We start from the raw sequence: 18,629 nt of genomic DNA on the forward strand, positions 1-18,629 counted from the left end.
ATAGTAGTGGTCGCATTTAATACCTTTCTTACCTGAAATTTCTTTATTTCACCGGGGTTGTTCAACACAACATTTGAAATGATCACTGCTATTTATCATCCCGGCATTTTTGCAAAAGAAAAACAACGCCTTATTGCGCTTTAAATTAAAAGAACGATGTTCCATGTTCGGATTGTATAAGGACGTATTTAATATACTTGAGTACGAGAACGTTAGAAGAGAGGAGACAATTAAAATTAAAAAGAGAGTTAAGTTAAATAATTAAATTGTTGACGTTATATCTTAATTTTAAATATTTTGATACATTTTTCGTTTTATATGAATTTTTAATTGAAGTTTTCAATACATTACTTTAAAGTTTTTTTTCACAAGAATCACTCTCTGAACAATGTAACAGGATATATTTTTATATAGATGTTGATTTTTTCTTTTGTTATTATAGAATTAATACAGACACACATTTATGACAATAGTAAGGGGCATAATCTTCTTCAGGAACTTCAACCGAGCTACAATCAGCATGGATCTACGACCTGCATCAATCGCACTGCACCCAAGCAGAATCAAGATCCAGAAATAGCTCCTAATTCCAGAACATTTTGCAGCAAAGACACGGTTCATCTCCATCAACTGATTCTAATGATATCTGAATTTTCTTGCGTCTGGTTCTAATAGTTGAACCTGCAACTTTAGACTTGGCTTGTTTTGTTTTTTCCTTTGTTCTATTATTTGTTTTAGCTTTATCCACGAAATACTTTTTCTCTTGCTTTTTTTCTTTCCCACCGAACTGCTTTATTTTCTGTAATTCTTTAAGTGACATTCCTCGCATGGAATCAGGTGACGTTAGGTTGTCAGGCAAACTTAGTCTGCCTAGCTATGATTTTCTCTTTGGTTTTGATAAATTAACTGAAACATCATTTGGATAAAACAAATGTTCCTTGTGGACATAGGAAACTATTATATCTGTGGGTAAGCAAGGTGGAGAAGATGAAGACCTATGCGGTGAAGATGCATCAGCTAATAAATCTAGTTCCAGACCAAACTGCAGCTGGAGATACAACACCCGTTGTCACACCAATTTTAGCCGTTGCAACATTTTTCACAGAAGACATTTCAGTGTTACATGTGTTGTTTGTCTACCTTATCTCTTATTCACATCAAAGCAAGGAGATTGGCCTTCGACGCCATATCCCTTGTGTTTACGTTTCTTGTATTTATCTCTAACTGGAGTACTGAGGGCACTTTCAAGAACTTTTACTGCTGATGTTGCACCACTATCAAGTGGTGGTAATGAAGCTAGATCTGTACTGCTGAATGTTATTATTATTATTATTATTATTATTATTATACCACATTTATATAGCACTCTTTTCATGCACATGTACACGTTCAAAAGTGCTTTACAGAATAAATTGCAAACAATACAAACAAATACGCATACAAAAATAATGCATTCCACATTAACAAAAATCATGAATGTAAAACATATAGATAAAACAAGACAAACATACATACATATTTAAAAGTATTTAAGTGGCCCTAGGATAAAATACTGTTCTACGCTGTTTTATGAAGAAGACAAAAACATCAATGTATCGGTCAGATAACAAAATATTGTACAAAGAAGTGGGTTTTTAGCAGGCTTTTGAAAGCAGCTAGCGTGTTAGCTTCCCTGATCTTGACAGGAAGGGAGTTCAAAAGCTTTGGAGCAGTGAACGAAAAGCTGCGATTGCCATACATCATTGTTTTAGTTTTTGGCATAACCAGTGACAGCGTGTCTTGTGATCTTAGGTTTCTGACCGGTTTATACACTTCTATAATATCCCTAATATAGGCAGGGGACTGACTGTGCAAAGCCTTAAAGGTGTGGTTCAGAACCTTGTACTGCACCATGTATTTCACTGGCAACCAATGAAGCTCCTTCAGAACCGGTGTTATATTATTGCGACGTCTTAGTGATGACGCGAGCTGCCGTGTTCTGGACAGTTTGCAACTTTTTATGTGTGCTGTTTCAAATACCACTTAACAAGGCATTACAGTAGTCTAACCATGAATTAACCAGGCTATTGATAAGAGTCTTTGTGGCATCACTGGTAAGATACCGTCTGATGTGACCTATTCTGCGTAGTTGTGCATATGCAGCCCGGCACACAGAGTTAAATTGTTGTTCCATATCCATACTGTTGTCAAATACTGCACCAAGATTCCTAACACATTTTGTGGATTTTATCACAGAGACACCGACCTTCACAGAGACGTCATCAATGAACTTGGAGTTACGCTTTCATGTGAATGGATTACCTCCGTTTTATCAGCATTGAGCTTCATCATGTTGCAATGCATCCACGAGACAATTTCAGCCAGACAGCTCTCAATGCGGCGCAAAGACTCACTTCTAGCCACAGCCTCTATCGGCTTAAAGGATAGGTATAATTGAGAGTCATCGGCGTAGAAATGATGAAGAAGTCCATGACGTCTGCATATGGCACCCACTGGTTTAGTGTATATGATATATTTCTTTGGACCAAGCACTAATCCCTGGGGCACACTGTATTTCATCAACATAGGCGTCGACAACTCACCATCAACGCACACAGTTTGATAGCGGTCACTAAGATATGATGACATCCATGCAAGTGCTTTGTCTGTGACTCCAAAATGGTGTTCGAGTCGGTGTAACAGTGTTTGGTGGCCAATCGTGTCGAAAGCTGCAGACAGATCGAGTAGCACGAGGACTGTTACAGAATTTTGGGTCGAGAGATGTGAGGATGTCATTCTGTACCTTTATCAAAGCCGACTCAGTTGAATGAAACTTTCTGTAAGCAGACTGCAGTCCCTCATGTAGCTTATTTTCACTCAAGTGCCGCTCAAGACGCGCATCTACTATCTTTTCTAAGATTTTTGAAATGAAAGGGAGGTTAGACACAGGCCTGTAGTTTTTGAGAATGTTTGGTTCAAGACATGGTTTCTTAAGCAGGGGTCTTATCCTAGCACTTTGAAACTCTTTTGGTACATAGCCTAATTCCATTGATGTATTTATGATGTTTGTTATCAACGGCAAGAGCTCATCAAGACATTTCTTCAAAAGCCATGTTGGTAAAGGGTCAAGTTCACAGGATTTGTTTGGAGATTTTTGTATGATTTGTTTTACCTCTTCTATCAGGCTTTAACTTCGGCGATATATGACCATTTTGTGTCGATTCGCCGTAAAACCAAACTCACTCACTCACTTACTGTTTCTTTGTGATAACGGTACCACCCACAGGATATATTCCTGATGCTTTAAAGGCGTCGATAATTGTAAGTGGCTTGTAGAATAACAGGTAGGCATCTTTCTCAGTTTCTCAGTAAAGTTTTCTTTTCCAATTGGCTGACCTGGATTTGATCTGTCATGCTGACACTTCTGTTTAAATGGTCCAAAATCTCTCTTGTCCAACGGTTGCATCAGGTGAGTTGCATAAGAAACAATTCGGTATTCCCCTCTTTTTGCATTTTCAAATACTGTCATGTTTATATGACTACTTACACTGTCAATTAGAAGGACTAGTCTCTCTTTCACTGCATGCTTGTCGAAATGGTCTATGAACATTTCAAATGTAGGTCCATCCATCCAAACATTTTTTCGTGCAAGTTATATCACTTCCTTTTACTGAACCTGTTAATGGATAATATGCTCTAGTTTTCGGCTCCAGAAAAATAAAGAATGGCGGCAGCATTATTCCATTAGCTGAAGCACAGAACATAACAGTTATTATTTGTTTATTTTGACCCCAGGCACATGTGGTATCTGTGTAAACCAAGACACTTGTCTTTCATGACCCTATTACACGTTCCGCATTGCTTCCATAGAAAACACTGTTTCATCGGCATTATATAGAGACAGTACCAGATCGCATACTTTGATTTTTCAAAATGTAGTGGTTTTTACAAGTGCACCGGTTACGATTAAAAATGTAAACAACGGACTCTGTCTATGAGTTATTGGAATGAATGAAAGACAGTCGATCTTAGTCGTAATACTGATTGACAGTGACCGCTAATGACTTCGTGTGTTGTAGAAAGGTATTTAGTTTGTAACTGTAATTTCCTATCAATTGTAATCCTCTCGAAACTTGTAAAATGATTGCTTAAATTTGGACAAAACTTGCTGTCTTTGCCGTTAAAAGGGCAAATATAAAAGATTCAGTGTAAGTTATATTTCACTGGTACTATCAGTTAGTACGTTCATACTCTAAGAAACACGTCAGAGAAATTAGGGCAGTTTTGACCGATTAAGACGTTAGCAGAAGTAGATTATATTTTTTCTTTACATGAAAATTCAAAGCGAATACGTCGATAATCTAGAGTACATCGAACATGTTATTGTCAAATTATTGTTCCAGTTCACGTAATGCAGTTGGGAAGAGAATATGGGTGCACTTACACTGCCTAGCTATAGCTTCTGCTGTTACAGGGAAGTGGTAGAATGCCTGCCTCCTTAGGTGTGAGAGGTTCTGAGTTCGAGTCTCAGACAGAGCTTAAATATTTGCATTCTGCTACAGCACGTTCATGCTGTTATCAGACTGTTCCAGATGTTCTATAATTTTGGCGAACAGTATCATGGATTTAGCAATCCAGATTACAGCTGAATATTATTAATCAAATGCACCCAAATAGAGAATATTAAGTATATTATGTCCCTTTGATGTTTCTGCTCTCCATGTTCAAAAATAGTTACATCTCCTTGATCACAAAATTTTCTTTTATATGAAAATATTAAATGCTCATAACTTCACACCTCTGGTTAAAATATTGTCAATATATCTATTTTTGGAGAAATATATGGACATTTGCCTTCATTTCAAAGCTTTTTAACTTCATACCTATGGTTTGAAAAGATTAGGTACCACCTCTACATTATATATTCTACTATGTTTGTCAAGCAGAACTTTCATGTTCAAAAACTCTAGGAACTGATTTACCACTTGTCAGTTTTTCCTTACTTAATGTGGCTCGGAAACTTTCTAGAGGAGTTTCACTTCACATCTGGACTAGGTGTTCATTTCGTTCATAAATGTATAAAACCAGTCACACCCTGGGCGTACACATTTAAAGACAGTTTTTTTTTCTATTTTCCTTTAGTACTATTCCTTAAACAAAGTCCATGAACTCATAATGTGTCAGTCCCATTCCCCTGTCTGCAATTTATTTCAGCCACTTCGCCATTTCTTCCTCCTCTGCCTGTGTAAATACTTAGGAAGGTCCCTTGTGCTTGTCTGTTAGAACTTCCCCAGCCCACCTCCTATACAGATATGATAAATCAAACTGTTGAGCTGCCTTTTTAAAGATACATTGTCATTCTCTACTACCAGCAATGCTTTGCCGACTTGACTTATTTCCTGGTAGAGAAGCACTTCTTTCTATTGACCTCGTCTGTTTAACACTTGGGCTTTAACAAGTGGAAGTCCTATGAGGTCTGCCCATACTGACAAAATCTGAAACTAAAAGACAATAAAAGATTCACTAAAAATCGGTCTTTATTGTGTTGATGCTGACAAACTGATAATTTGAAACAATCAGACCTAAAATATGTACCTAAGTGAATTAAGAATAAGCAGGTCTATGACTTTTGGAGAAAGGACATCAAAAATGTCAATGTAACACAGGTCAGAAACTAGTTTTATGTTAAATAAGTGGAAAACCTAAAAGATTGACAAATTAAGCCAAAATTAAGTGTCTGTTTTCAGAAACAAACCATTTTTGATTAAATTTATTTTGTTTTATATTTGTACATTATGTTATACCAGGGTCATTATCTATCTTTTCTGGCTCTCTAAATGCCGTAAAAAATATCAACTGTTTACAAATATGAAGACCAAACCAACTCAAGACTCATTTTTTATTCAACCAAATACACAGATTAATGTTCAGACGACCACCAAAAATGTATACATGTTGGTTGTGACCTATCCGTTACTCACTAAAGCAGGCACTGTATATTTAAGTCTATGACAAGTGACATGCAACAGTTCCAATCAGGTTACTTATTTGCACTTACAGTGGACATGTGTATATATCATTTGATACCAAAATTTGATCTAATCGCCTGTTAAATTTACTGGAATTTCAGGCCTATGTTTCATGTTGGTTTCGTTTTGCCAGGAAACAGAGACTTCCGTTGACCTCGTTTCGGTTCTCGTAAAATAAACATGTTGTGAACAAAATCAGAAACAAAACTAACAACTCATAATTACGCAAGAATGTTACTCTACCAGACTGTAAAACTAAGTAATTTATACAATTAAAACAGTTTTGATGCAAAAAATACAACATCCCTATCCGCTATACCCTAATTTCTTAGATTATTCTGTCAAAACATTCGTAACAAGCGCTATCTTTAAAAAGGATATCCGGTGTTGGGTGGGATTTAATATATTGAAAATGTTGGATTGCATTATTGGTAAAGAAGTTATTCTTTCATACTGCGCATGCTTTCTTGCAATGTCTTTTTTTAACCATGTGAATTAAAATTAAGTTTTAATAGATGTTAAAAGGTACGGCTAGATTTCCCGGAAGCATAGAGCACCCTAAACACATCGCAAAGTAGGCCCACTCGTCAGATAAAAGTTCAATAATGAAATGCTCTAGAAATTTTACCTTTCATTTATCCTTCGTTCTTTCACTCGGGTTGTTTACTTTCGTTTTGCAGCTTTTGCTGGCGACAACGCATGAAGCTGGCGTTCTTAGGTTATATTCACAAGACAACAACCAGACATTACGTATTGTACCAGCATTTTGATCTATCCTTCACTTTTGAAGCCGTTTTCCATGACAGAACTTTGTCAAAGTTTGTATGTGTATCCAGTTTTCACGAATCATGTCAGCAATTCCTTATTCCTTCATTTTAATTTCCAGATGTTAAATTCCAATTTCATACTATGTAGCAGCCTTTATAAAGTAATTCTGCTGGGTAATTCTATGAATTTTGATGTAAAACACTGCATTTTAATGTTTTATCCAGTACACCTGTTGCCTAGAATCTTATCCGCCATGTTTGTTTACACGGTGAATAGTTGCAAAGGTAGTGAATATTTTTATACTAAAATTACGGCTAGTTACACTAAATCTTTTCCAGATAGCACTTGTTTGAGGTTTATATTGTAATTTTCTCTATGTCTCTTCAATATTTTATGTATTTGTGTATTTTTCAGTCCGCTAGAGCCATTTTAAGTCTTCACCACAATTTTTCTGTGGGCACAGTTTTTCTGTGGAACGTTCATGGTGAATTCACCGTGTTTTCAGTGAATTCACCGTTATTTGTGTGAATTCACCATTCTTTCAGTGAATTCACCACTTCACCATTTGTTCTGTGGGGTGTTCGGTGACAGTATATAAGGGCTGTTCACCGTCATTCTGGAGCTCCAACATCAAAATTCCGGCTGCACACCGTATTTGACCGTTCTTCGAAATTTGCAATATTTTGGCTTGAAATCGAAATTATAAGGGTGTGCACCATTTTTAGTAGTTTTATTTTGGCATTCTTAAGCTTTTTTTTTTTTTTTGGAAAAGGAAGACTTATTTAACTTATTTTTCAGAAATCAAACTTTGCGACTATTCCGTTTTAGATTTTATTCAATGTTTGATGATTTATTTATGAGAAACAAATATTAAATGATTTGTTAAATAGAAAATAGAAACTTTGATAGTCGTTTGTGGTATTTTAAATAGTTTAAGTCTTAGATTTTTTTGTTACGTCTAAAGTAGATATATTTGCCCTAAACTTAAATGTTGGAGTTCAACCAGAGAACATCGATCTGCGAAGGCTGACCAGAAGCGATCTTAGTACCAGTAACGTTGAGCAGTCAACTGAAGTCCTGTCACACCTAGCGGTCTACCGAAGGGCGGTCACGTTGAGCAGTCAACTGAAGTCCCGTCACACCTAGCAGTCTACAGTAGTGCGGTCACGTTGAGCAGTCAACTGAAGTCCCGTCACACCTAGCAGTCTACAGAAGTGCAGTCACGTCGAGCAGACAATATAGCCCGGTCACGTCAAGCAGCCTACAGGTGTCTGGTCTTAGCAGTCTACAGAGGTGCAGACATGTTAAGCAGCAGTGGTCAAGTCAAACTGGGCGGTCGAACGGTCACAGACACGTCTACCAATTATACATGCTCAATACCCGACCCTAAGGTTCAATCCGACGCAGTCCAGTGTAGTCCAGAATCACACCCCAAGGGCTGCAGTCCGGTAGCCCTTACTAGCACATGTGCTAGGCAGTGATTGGCCACTGTCATAGCATATAGGCTATATATTAGACACAGAAATAATTCAGAAGGCTCCTCCAAGGGGCAGGAGCGTAACAATATTACGTGTATAAATACCTCCTGTCTACAGTAATCCTTTCTGCTTCTCCAGTAAACGACAGTATCTGCTGTATTTATGAAATACTCTGTTGAAAAGTAACGAAACCTTTTGTGAAACAGTATATTTATTACAGCCAATTAAAAGTATGCATGTATTCATTTCTGTCCAGTCCCCCTGTTTTTATTGGTTGAAGAATTATAGATTTACAACTTTAAAATTTATTGTTTTCTAAGTAGGTCAAAAACTGGCTTACACAGCTTCGCCGAAAAACATTGCATATCATCATTATATTAGTGTGCTGATTCTACTTCACCATATGCAACTTTCTAGGGAAACAGTTCAAAGATATGCCAACAATGAAATGCTATGAAAACTTAGGTCTTTGGTGTGACTAAAACTAAAATATTCCAAGCGCAGATCACGACGCACCTGTGTATTCATCTCGGCTTATCCAAGGCGACTTAATAAAAAAATAAGGTTAATTTGTTACATGCGACATTGGCAAACCCAATCTCCCTATTTTCAAAACAACAATCTAGTGACCTACTGTTAAACATTTTCATCAATAAATATGTAGCCTCAGTTTTTTTCTTAAACTAACCTACCCTCAGGTTTTAAACATCAACAGAAAAATAACTTAAAGTCATTGCTTACAGCGCTTAAATTTGAAAAATCTAAACGAAGTTTTAATTTTTCCCATGCCCTGATATTTACGTACTGACTAAGTCGTTGGAAGTATATAAGACACTGCTTAACTCACAGGTTAAGTCACCACTTAACAGTTGAAAAGCTGGCCATATATTTTTTACTTTGTCTATGTATCTTTGTGAAATTTTAATCCATACATACACTGATATGGGGTTACTGTTTGAGGGGGGTGGTGCATTCTTCGAACTTGACTTTTCTTAATAGATATTCGTCCTAGAGGTTTTCATGTCTAACCTCATGCTATAAAAATACACTCAAGAATAGTGAAAGTGCGACGATACCCGATTCATGACCTTTGTCACATGTGCATGTTGCGCCCATGTAATTCATCTAACTACCACCCGTTAGAATGTTTTCGGATTAATTACATTCCAGTATACAGAAATTCAATTGTCGGTAACGGATACCGATCTTCCGTAAAAGTCTCGACACTGTTAAATGATTAAGAAATTGACCGTGATATTCAGTGGTAATAAGCGAGTTTTTTAAGTTGCAAAACACATTTGTGTATAACGCTGACGTAATTATAAATGTCGATTTGTTGATGTACCGCAAGTTTTCCTATATCACAGTCTGTTCGGCATACTTCCGGTGACTCCATCATTTCAAAAATAACTTTATGTCAACTGGTCTTGTGGCGTACCAGCGTGACAATGATCGTGAGAAACTTATGATAGTTATGATTCTTTTGCTGCAGGTTTTATGACTTAGGATTGTGACTCATAAAAAATAAAGAGTGAGATTCGAATGATCAACAAAGGAACTAAAATCAAATATTGATTCATATCGTATTTGGCTAAAATATAGTGTTCGATCAAAACAGTACATCTAGTCTAGACAGGCATTGTTCTATATCAAAACTAGGACATCAGTCTATTGTTTTCTGACTGTGGTATTAAGATAATCTCGAAATGGCAACTACAAATCGCGCTATAACAGGCTGCAAGTTTTTTCCTAAAATTCTTTCAGTTTATCTTGGTATAATAAAACTTTTAGCACATTCTTTTTTTGTATGATATTATAATAATATTGTCAACATTTCGAGAAAAACTCCATTTGAAAGAAATGTGTTGTTCATATAAAAATATATTATATAAAAATAATATGTCATACCATCAAATCCACAAATGATGTAGTAAAACTCATAAAATGAATAAATAAGACCACAATCTAAATTGAATATATCACAAAATAGTGAATAAATTTTATTGCAAACATTACCCTTTACTTAACACCCGGTGGACATGACAAATAAAAGAAATGATAACAATATTAAACAAGTTGACCGACGAATTTTAAATGATATATTACCTTCTATTTCCAGGCTAAAAATTAATTATGCATATAACGTTTTTGGGTTTTCACTCACACCGAAACAATTTAAGTCTTACGTAGCGACTATTACAGCTTTTGATTGTGCAGGAAGTATCCATTATTTAGGCATTGGCGAGCACCTGGGTTGAACACCCGAACTTCCGTAAGGCAGCTTGAACGTTTCCTAACAGAGAAAATTTCACACCTCAAACAAGGTTTCAAAACCATCAGCTACATTAACCACTCGGGCATGAAGGCTTTGATGTAATGCATAAATGGGAAAATACTTTTTTGAAAATTGAAAACGAAACTAAGTATTAAAATAGTATCTGAGGAAGATTTTGTTTAGAGTCCCACCGATACATTGTAATTATGAATTTTCAACTTTTAATGGCAGAGTAAGACTCCAGGTGCCACTAAGGGCATTGTTTCAGGCATGTGCGGGCACCTGGATAGAATTACCGACCTTCCATAAGTCAGTTGGATTGCTTCCTCCCAAGATCAATTCTACACCACAAGCGACTATTCGAGCCCACACTGGTGTGCAAGTGATTCTAAGTGACATACATGTCGACTGGGATGACACGTTAAATAAAAGTACAATCTGCTAATAGTGCGAACGTCAGGAGAAGACAGAAAGTGATAACGAATCAACGGAAAAACAGTAATATACTGCCGCCAAAACGATATTTTCTGATGTATTGTTGTATCATTGTGTCATTTTTTACCCCCACTACAACAACAGAACGATAGCTTACAAAATATAAATAATCACCCTTTTGGTCTGTAGCTGTGGTGGGGACAAAAGAACGAGACAACAATAAATTAGAAAATATCTTTATATAGATGGCAAAGAAACGCTTTTTCACTGTTGTCTCTTTGTTTTGTTGTGAGTCTCATTTGTCACTTCCTCCACAACGACGGCCTGAAAACGCAGCAGTAAGTTTCATTGTTTAGGTTTTTGTTGCGTTTCAATTCTCGTTTTGACGGTGGTTAACAGGACGGAAAACTAAACAGCAAATAGTGTTCTGTCGTTATAACGGGGACAAGAGAACGAGACAAAGACACAACGAATATTCAGCAAATATAGTTAAATTAGATATACTTTTATGATGTATTACATCTAATTACAATGACTTTATAATAGCGGGCTCCTGCAATTCACTGTGCTAGAACACAAGGCAGAATTCAGTATTTAACATTTAAGAGTATTCTAAATATTTAAATAAAAATGTTGTAGATGATATCCTTTTCATCAATTAAAGTTGTGCCAATAAGTTTGCCAAGAATTTTTTATGAAAAAAACTTTAAAAGAAAAAAAAAACTTGCATGATTGCATGAATGTTTTGCTAACAAAACTTAGTGCTATAAACAAAAAGAAACATGGGCCTTTAAATTGGTCTTTTATAGGTTTTAGACAAGCCTGAAAAACAAACATTTTTATTTTCTTTTCAAATAATTCTTTACTGTTTTATTTTCAGATGTGTCCATATTTACTTCTGAACCCCACCGAAACCTTTTCTAATAATCAATAGGCGTACTATGTAAGACTGTTAACACATTCAGTTTTCTTTTATCAAAGTGATTGAATTACTAAATTAAACTTCGTTTCTCCCAACATTTAACGAACACCACAAGCACCGGATAAAGGGGAACTCTACAGAACCATTGAATGGACTCCGTGACACCATAAGCTCAAAACTGATGCCAACAAATGAGTCCAAGTACAGTGCGACCGACACGTGGCACTCAAACATTGATGTTATCAATAAAGAGATCCTTTTAAAGCATAGAAGCAGAGCAAAATGATAAAAGACCCGGTTTAATTGAGTCTGTTTATGACAAGTAACTAAGTGTGGAAATACTCTCAGAACACTGTCATGCAGAATCTTTGAATAGACTCTATGTTATTTATATTAAAACGAGCAACTATTAATGGTGTTTTTATTGTGTTGATTATTAGTCTTAGATGGGAACATACACCCACCGAGAAAGCGATGTAATATAACATTTCATTAAATATATCTTTACAGAGCTGTTGCGATATGGAACTTGGAGTGTGTATCCTATACAATCCGGCCACTTATCTGATGATATTTTAGCGGTATACACTTCCCGACTATACTAATATGTATTTATACTGACCGGAATGTAAACATATACTTGCATTCTACAAATATAAACATGATTTTTTTGTAAATTTTTCTGTACGTTCATAAATATTCTAAATGTTCTGTTGAATATCGAGACATTTGGTTATATTTCATTCTATTGTAACCACAGAAATATGATCATCATCAAGTTTCAGATACAAATATACCAATCGTCATGTTAACATTAATTCATATTGAGCCATTAATTTATATTCTTAACAATGAACGGAATTGATTTAAAAGCATTCAGTTTGAAATTTGCTGTACTGAACCACCTGTCAAACAATTGTAAATATTTACGCGTTATCAAGCAATGAGGGGTTGGGGCGCGGTTTTTTTTTTGGGGGGGGGGGGGGGTTTCTGTGTTTTCTTTCAGCATCTACCTTGAAAATTAACAGTTTACGAATACAATAGCGACATTGATATCCAGACTGATCGGAAAGATAAGTACTGTCACCACATGTGAGATATGTAAATGTATTCTTTTCGATTCCCATCAAATAGAAATTAACAGACTCCTGTTTAGCCACCTATTTAGTCATGCATTGCAATTCTATTTCGCGTATTCTTGAAGTTGAACACCTATCTGGAACTGGTGAAAGGCGGACTACAGAGCAGACCTAGAACAATTTTTCTAGCGAAATTTGTAAAATTCTGGTATGAAATTAATAGATAGTCTCAGATGTTAGACCTTGAGAAGGCAGTGCAGGGAAAGAAATGTTAATATTTCTTTTTGCATAACGTCGTCACGATACGTATCCAGTGACTAGTCGCATTGTCATATAGTAGGTTATCTGCTTTAAATTTACGAACTCTACCTTCTACCACCTTAGCCGGATCATTATTGGTGACGAGTAAAGCATGCATGCAAATAGTTCTGAAAAGGTTTATTCCTCAGTCAAAACTGAAATATTTAAGGTTCAGAATAATTCGCTTTTCACCGCTGGTACAAAATACTATTTTAATTGATACCCTTGCATCTTTTTGGTCAAACATCAAGTTATGAGTAATCTGCTTGCATAGATTGTTGCACTTGCAAAATGACATGAACTGGTACTCAGGAAAGATTCATAGTCCATGACAAACTTACCGTCTGTTTTCAAACCCAGCGTTCAATTATAGGATATTTCGAATTTTGCCAACAGCAAAAATAATGTAGTTGTAGACATGTCGTGACGACTTTAATAAGGAACACTTCTTCAACTCCAGCTGCTGTTGCCCCGCTTGAACTGATAATCGTTAAAGAGTCCATCTCCTTATAGATGTCACATACATCTTTCGCTTTCAATTTAATCAACGGCATACCTTTTTTTGGGGCGCTCTTTTCTATCCAGTAACTTTTTAGCTTCCTTATCAGAGATTTGTAATCGTGTAACAAGTGTACTATAAAGATATGTACACTGAACATATCAGTGAAACTATAAGAGAGGACCACATGGGTGATACGAATTAATTACCACACTAGCGAAGCGAAGTGGTTTCGGTCATTGCACGCAGTATGCGGAATGATGCATCAATTATATTATTATTAGAAAACCACATATACCAATCGTGTCAGCCATATAATATTATAAAACCAGATAAACTTCTAACAAACTCGATATTGTGTCTGTCAAACAACGAGTCATCAATCTTTAGTCCTCGGGCATTTTTTCAGTTTTATAGAAAGCTTAATAAAACTTAGAATTTTTATGTAAGCTATTTCGATACTTACACTCCAGTTAGATAAAACATTTCGGATACTATTGAAGTAAATGTATATGTTATAGATATTTCGTTTGCACTTTATTGGATAAAATACTTGTTAAGCAATGACAGAATAGAAAAAGATTTACCGAAAAGCGAACAATACACCGTTTGACAATATTTAGAATTATATTATACAATTCATGCCGATGACTATGAGCAATAGCATAAATTAATTCCTAAATTAATTCCTAAATCAACGTCATCTGTTGAAACATAAATCCTGCCAAACAGGGACCTGAACAAGGGGCATCGGAATACAATGCCAATTTTCTACCTCGTCTTTTACAGCTATTTGGATTTTTACTCGCATTGCCTTCAGGTGTTTGGAGAATTTTTGGTTTTGTTTGTCTTGACAACTCAACTCAACTCAACTCAACAATTTTATTTTGCAAAGAAAGGCCACCAGCCCAGAATACACATACATACAAATAAACACATACCGTTGTGTACCTAGCATTTTAAAGAAAAGCAACTCTTTTAGGTTTAATCCATTGTACATATTGGAACAAAGTGAGTATTCTCCCTTTTACCATTCAAAAATATATTACGCAAATTAATATCTATGTTTTAAGTAAATATTGAACAAACACTGCTATTCTCTTAATCATTTCAGAACATTTTTGCCATTGACAGCCTTTAATATTGCTTTATTACATCATAGATTTTAGATCGCGGCGTCGCTTAAAAATATAAATATTTTCAGGCCCCAATACTAATTACTATATAACCCATAATTTAATTTTTAATATCAAACATTACATTGTTCCATATAAGTATGGTTTTAACCTAACAGTCTCAGTTATAAAATTTCGTCGTATTGTACCTCTTGAATACCCAACAAATCAATCATTTGATAATGTTACACACACCAAGGCAAATGGTTGTAACTGTATGGGTGTGGTTGTAAAAACAAAGCATAGAGATTATTGATATAGTTTGTGTCTTTCAATACGCCACATCAAGTTTGCATTAAGGTCCTTGATGTTGCGTGACGAATCTTCCTTGTCTCTATTCATAACTAGATTTCTAAACAAGGAAACAAATAATACAAAACAATGAATGTAGGTTGAGCCTTTGTATTGTGTTAATTGTGAAAAAATGTCTCTTATACACAGGCCATACACTTACAACAAAGATTTAATTTTTGAGACGTTCCTTTTATGAGTTTCAGTATTTCATTTTTCATGTTAAGACAAAAAGTGTTTCAATGGTTTTGTCGTTTTTAGATAATACGGATTCGTAGACACATCTAAAATTTAAGTGGTGCGCTCTACTACAAGTACAAGAACGAACTTTTTGACTTGCTTAAGTTCCGGGAAGAAGAAGTTCTGAACAATGCTCGTTGTGATCATTCTTGTAGCTAGTGGGATTTTCAATTCCGCATTTTCTCGCCCGTCTTGTCAAAGTGCTTTTGATTATGAGCGTCACGTGCTAAGAAAACTAGTCGAGTTTATGGATGCAATATCCACTACTAAAGATGGCATTGAAGGTAAAGTAACATTTAAAATCTACTTACTTGTTTTGTACTCCTTCCTTATAGGAATTAAATTTAAATAACAGTCTATTGTATTTAATTGTCAGCGAGTTACTTTGCATATTTCAGGTACAGAGTCTAGTGATACAACGTGTCCAGATATGTGGGTGCCTTTCCAAGGATCATGTTACCTCTTCGCAAATCAAAGTGTTATTTATTCGGAAGCAGAGGTAATGCCTTTCTTGGTTTTATTGTTCAAGATCGTGATTTTCCATATTTAGTCCGAATGCAACAGGAATGCACCATTTGCAGTGTTCACATAATAAATCATAATACATCAGGCATCCGTACGCACCATATGTGTGATCAAGTAAGGATAATTCTTTCTTATATAATTTGAATACTTTTTAAACTAAATGCCCTTTTCGAAGTAGATTAAACTACTGACTTCGATATTTGAACATAAGATTTCGTCTCGTATGTCAGAACCTAGAAGCCCTTTGTTGGATTGAGATATTTTCATATCACATAGATCCCATTAATTATTAAAAAATCTTCTGGTGACAATTTATGAGAAATATAACGATCCTGTTTTGTGATCTATGAAATAAGATAACGCTTCTTAAGCTACTGATTTAGCACATGTTGTTAATATTAACTTTCAGAGAAATAAAATTGGTAATAAACTAAAGGACATTGTGGCTAAAACATTTAATGTATTGCATATTTGTAAACAGTTTACGTTATTACAAACATAAACGAAAGTCTAAATTAAGAAATATTTTCACATTGTGTACAGCGATTTTGCCAACAACACGAATCCCACTTGGTGCACGTGGACAATGTACATGAAAACAATTTTCTTCAAGACATGATGCGCTATCACTTGAGAGGTAACTTTTACCATTGTGAATACTGTTATTATAATGAGCCGGAGGTAATAAAAATCAGACTATAAGGACATTTCTCTTGAAAATGCCGATTGAAATATCCCTAAGTTGAGGGTGAATGTTTAAGCTGCAACGAGGTTCTGCCCAGTATTCATATCCGTAAATATAGCCATTGTTTCCTTGTTTACCGTATTCTTCAATTTGTTATCAGAAAAAGTAATTTAAATTATCGTTAAATAGAATTAAGGAAAGGTTGGCTCTGTTTAGTTTATCAGCTTGAACATTTTTGCCTAATGGTTCTAATACTCCCGCTTTCATAGATTTGGGTATTGTATAATCACCTCTTGGATATGGTGCCTGCTTTTTAATTTTGTCTTGGCAGATCCTGTAATATGCAGGCTCCATAGCCTCAGATCCCCTGTCTAATTTCCGGTTTGTTTAGTTCTACCAATTCGTTTCTCGTTCAAGACAAACCCATTATTTTATCTTGTTTAAATATATATTTATATCTACATGTATTTATAATGGTTTACTACATATAAAATATGAAGGTAATTTACCAAGCATTTTCGATGGACTATAAAACTCTTTTATCTTTTCTTTCGGTGAAGTATCCCCATATTAATGCTTTATTTACTAAAATGTAAATTAGAATGTCTGCTACTCACCTGAACCTTGTATGGCCAAATTTAGTATCATGGAGATTGTATAGATAGCGTAAAAACTCTATAGGGGCCTCAATTTTCAAAACTAATAATGTGATGAACATGGTTATGCATATTTCAATAAATCTTATCAAAAAACAGATACACATTTCATCAAATAGTGATAGGAAGGAAAACGTTTAAACTGAAGAAAAACCTAATTGTCCCTTTTTAGGCCTCATCTAGACTTTTGAGATTTGTATTCACCCCGGCTGAAAAGAAGAGACAACAAGAAACGTTATTTTAGGTATGATACCATATTGTACTAAGCAATGCCTACGGATTTGTTAAGCGAGTCTATTTTCCTTGTTCGCCATACTATTTATCATGTGTTTACTATAATTTCTGATCAAAAGAAAACAATTGGTGGAGTGGGCTTACGGCAGGGAAATCGAAGGGAAATTGCAAGAATTATAGGTCATATGGCTTCTCAGCTTTTGATTGTGGACGAAGACCTCAGATGTAACTCAGTGCATTACGTCAGGCAGATCAGCCTGCCTTCGTAGAAGCTATACACAGGAGGAGGGGCAGGTCATTTTGGGTCAGCAACCACCGCTCGGCCAGGGAAGCCGCCATATTATCGTTTAGACTTCAGTTTCAATATCAAAATATATCATAATACTTGCACACAGTAATCAATAAAGCATTAACATCAGCTGCAGTATCTTATTCAGATATTGTCAGGGTTGCCTGTACCGTTTATAAATTGCGTACACACATTGTCAATTACAATCATCGTCCTTACTGGACATGGTTAGATCATAGTCTGTAAATTATTAGAGATAACATGTCAAGATGCAATTAATGAGCGCCCCCTTTCAAGCATCAGTTAAGGAAAGAGATCAGCCATGACCTATTTTGAAATATATCATTTTATACAATAATGTCTATAATACGGTACGGATGTTGTACTAAGGTAAGGAACGTACCCGGAAGCTCTGCGCATTTTCAAAACAACAAAGAAATAAAACGAATTTGGAAATCTACACGTGTTGTAATGTATAAATCACTTGTAAGGATACATTGTATATACACTTTATAAAAATCTTTATTGCTGCATTGGTGTATCTGGGTTCCCGAAAGAGCTTTATCTATGTTTTTTCTTTGTTTTATTTAATAATGTTATCATACCCGTATTAAATCAATTACGTGTAGCACCGCATTGTATGCTGAAATGATAAGTTATCTAATTCATTTTTAGAGGAACATGAAATCAACTGCACAAAATTAAAGGCAAATGTTTTTGTTTGGGGTGAAATACCTAAAGTTGTGTCTTCTGGTAAAAACACTGCTGTA

At 35.4% G+C, this 18,629-nt stretch overlaps 1 protein-coding gene across 1 annotated transcript; it reads left to right on the forward strand.

Moving 5' to 3' along the window:
- Nucleotides 1–15,362: 15,362 nt before the first annotated feature.
- LOC128546879 (asialoglycoprotein receptor 1-like) lies at nucleotides 15,363–16,712 on the forward strand. Its single transcript, XM_053518279.1, has 3 exons — nucleotides 15,363–15,754; nucleotides 15,869–15,969; nucleotides 16,539–16,712. The coding sequence occupies exons 1-3, from the start codon at nucleotides 15,601–15,603 to the stop codon at nucleotides 16,695–16,697; spliced, it is 414 nt and encodes a 137-aa protein (XP_053374254.1). The 5' UTR covers nucleotides 15,363–15,600; the 3' UTR covers nucleotides 16,698–16,712.
- The last annotated feature ends 1,917 nt before the right edge of the window (nucleotides 16,713–18,629 follow it).

This window comes from Mercenaria mercenaria, chromosome 11 (assembly GCF_021730395.1).
Source record: "Mercenaria mercenaria strain notata chromosome 11, MADL_Memer_1, whole genome shotgun sequence".
Classification (NCBI taxonomy): domain Eukaryota; kingdom Metazoa; phylum Mollusca; class Bivalvia; order Venerida; family Veneridae; genus Mercenaria; species Mercenaria mercenaria.

What these genes read in the sequence shown, in the direction of transcription:
- LOC128546879 (XM_053518279.1), top strand. Translation starts at nt 15,601, where the DNA reads ATGCTCGTTGTGATCATTCTTGTAGCTAGTGGGATTTTCAATTCCGCA. An exon ending in TACTAAAGATGGCATTGAAG is followed by an intron (nt 15,755 to 15,868) that starts GTAAAGTAACAT and finishes TGCATATTTCAG; the next exon opens with GTACAGAGTCTAGTGATACA. An exon ending in TTATTTATTCGGAAGCAGAG is followed by an intron (nt 15,970 to 16,538) that starts GTAATGCCTTTC and finishes CATTGTGTACAG; the next exon opens with CGATTTTGCCAACAACACGA.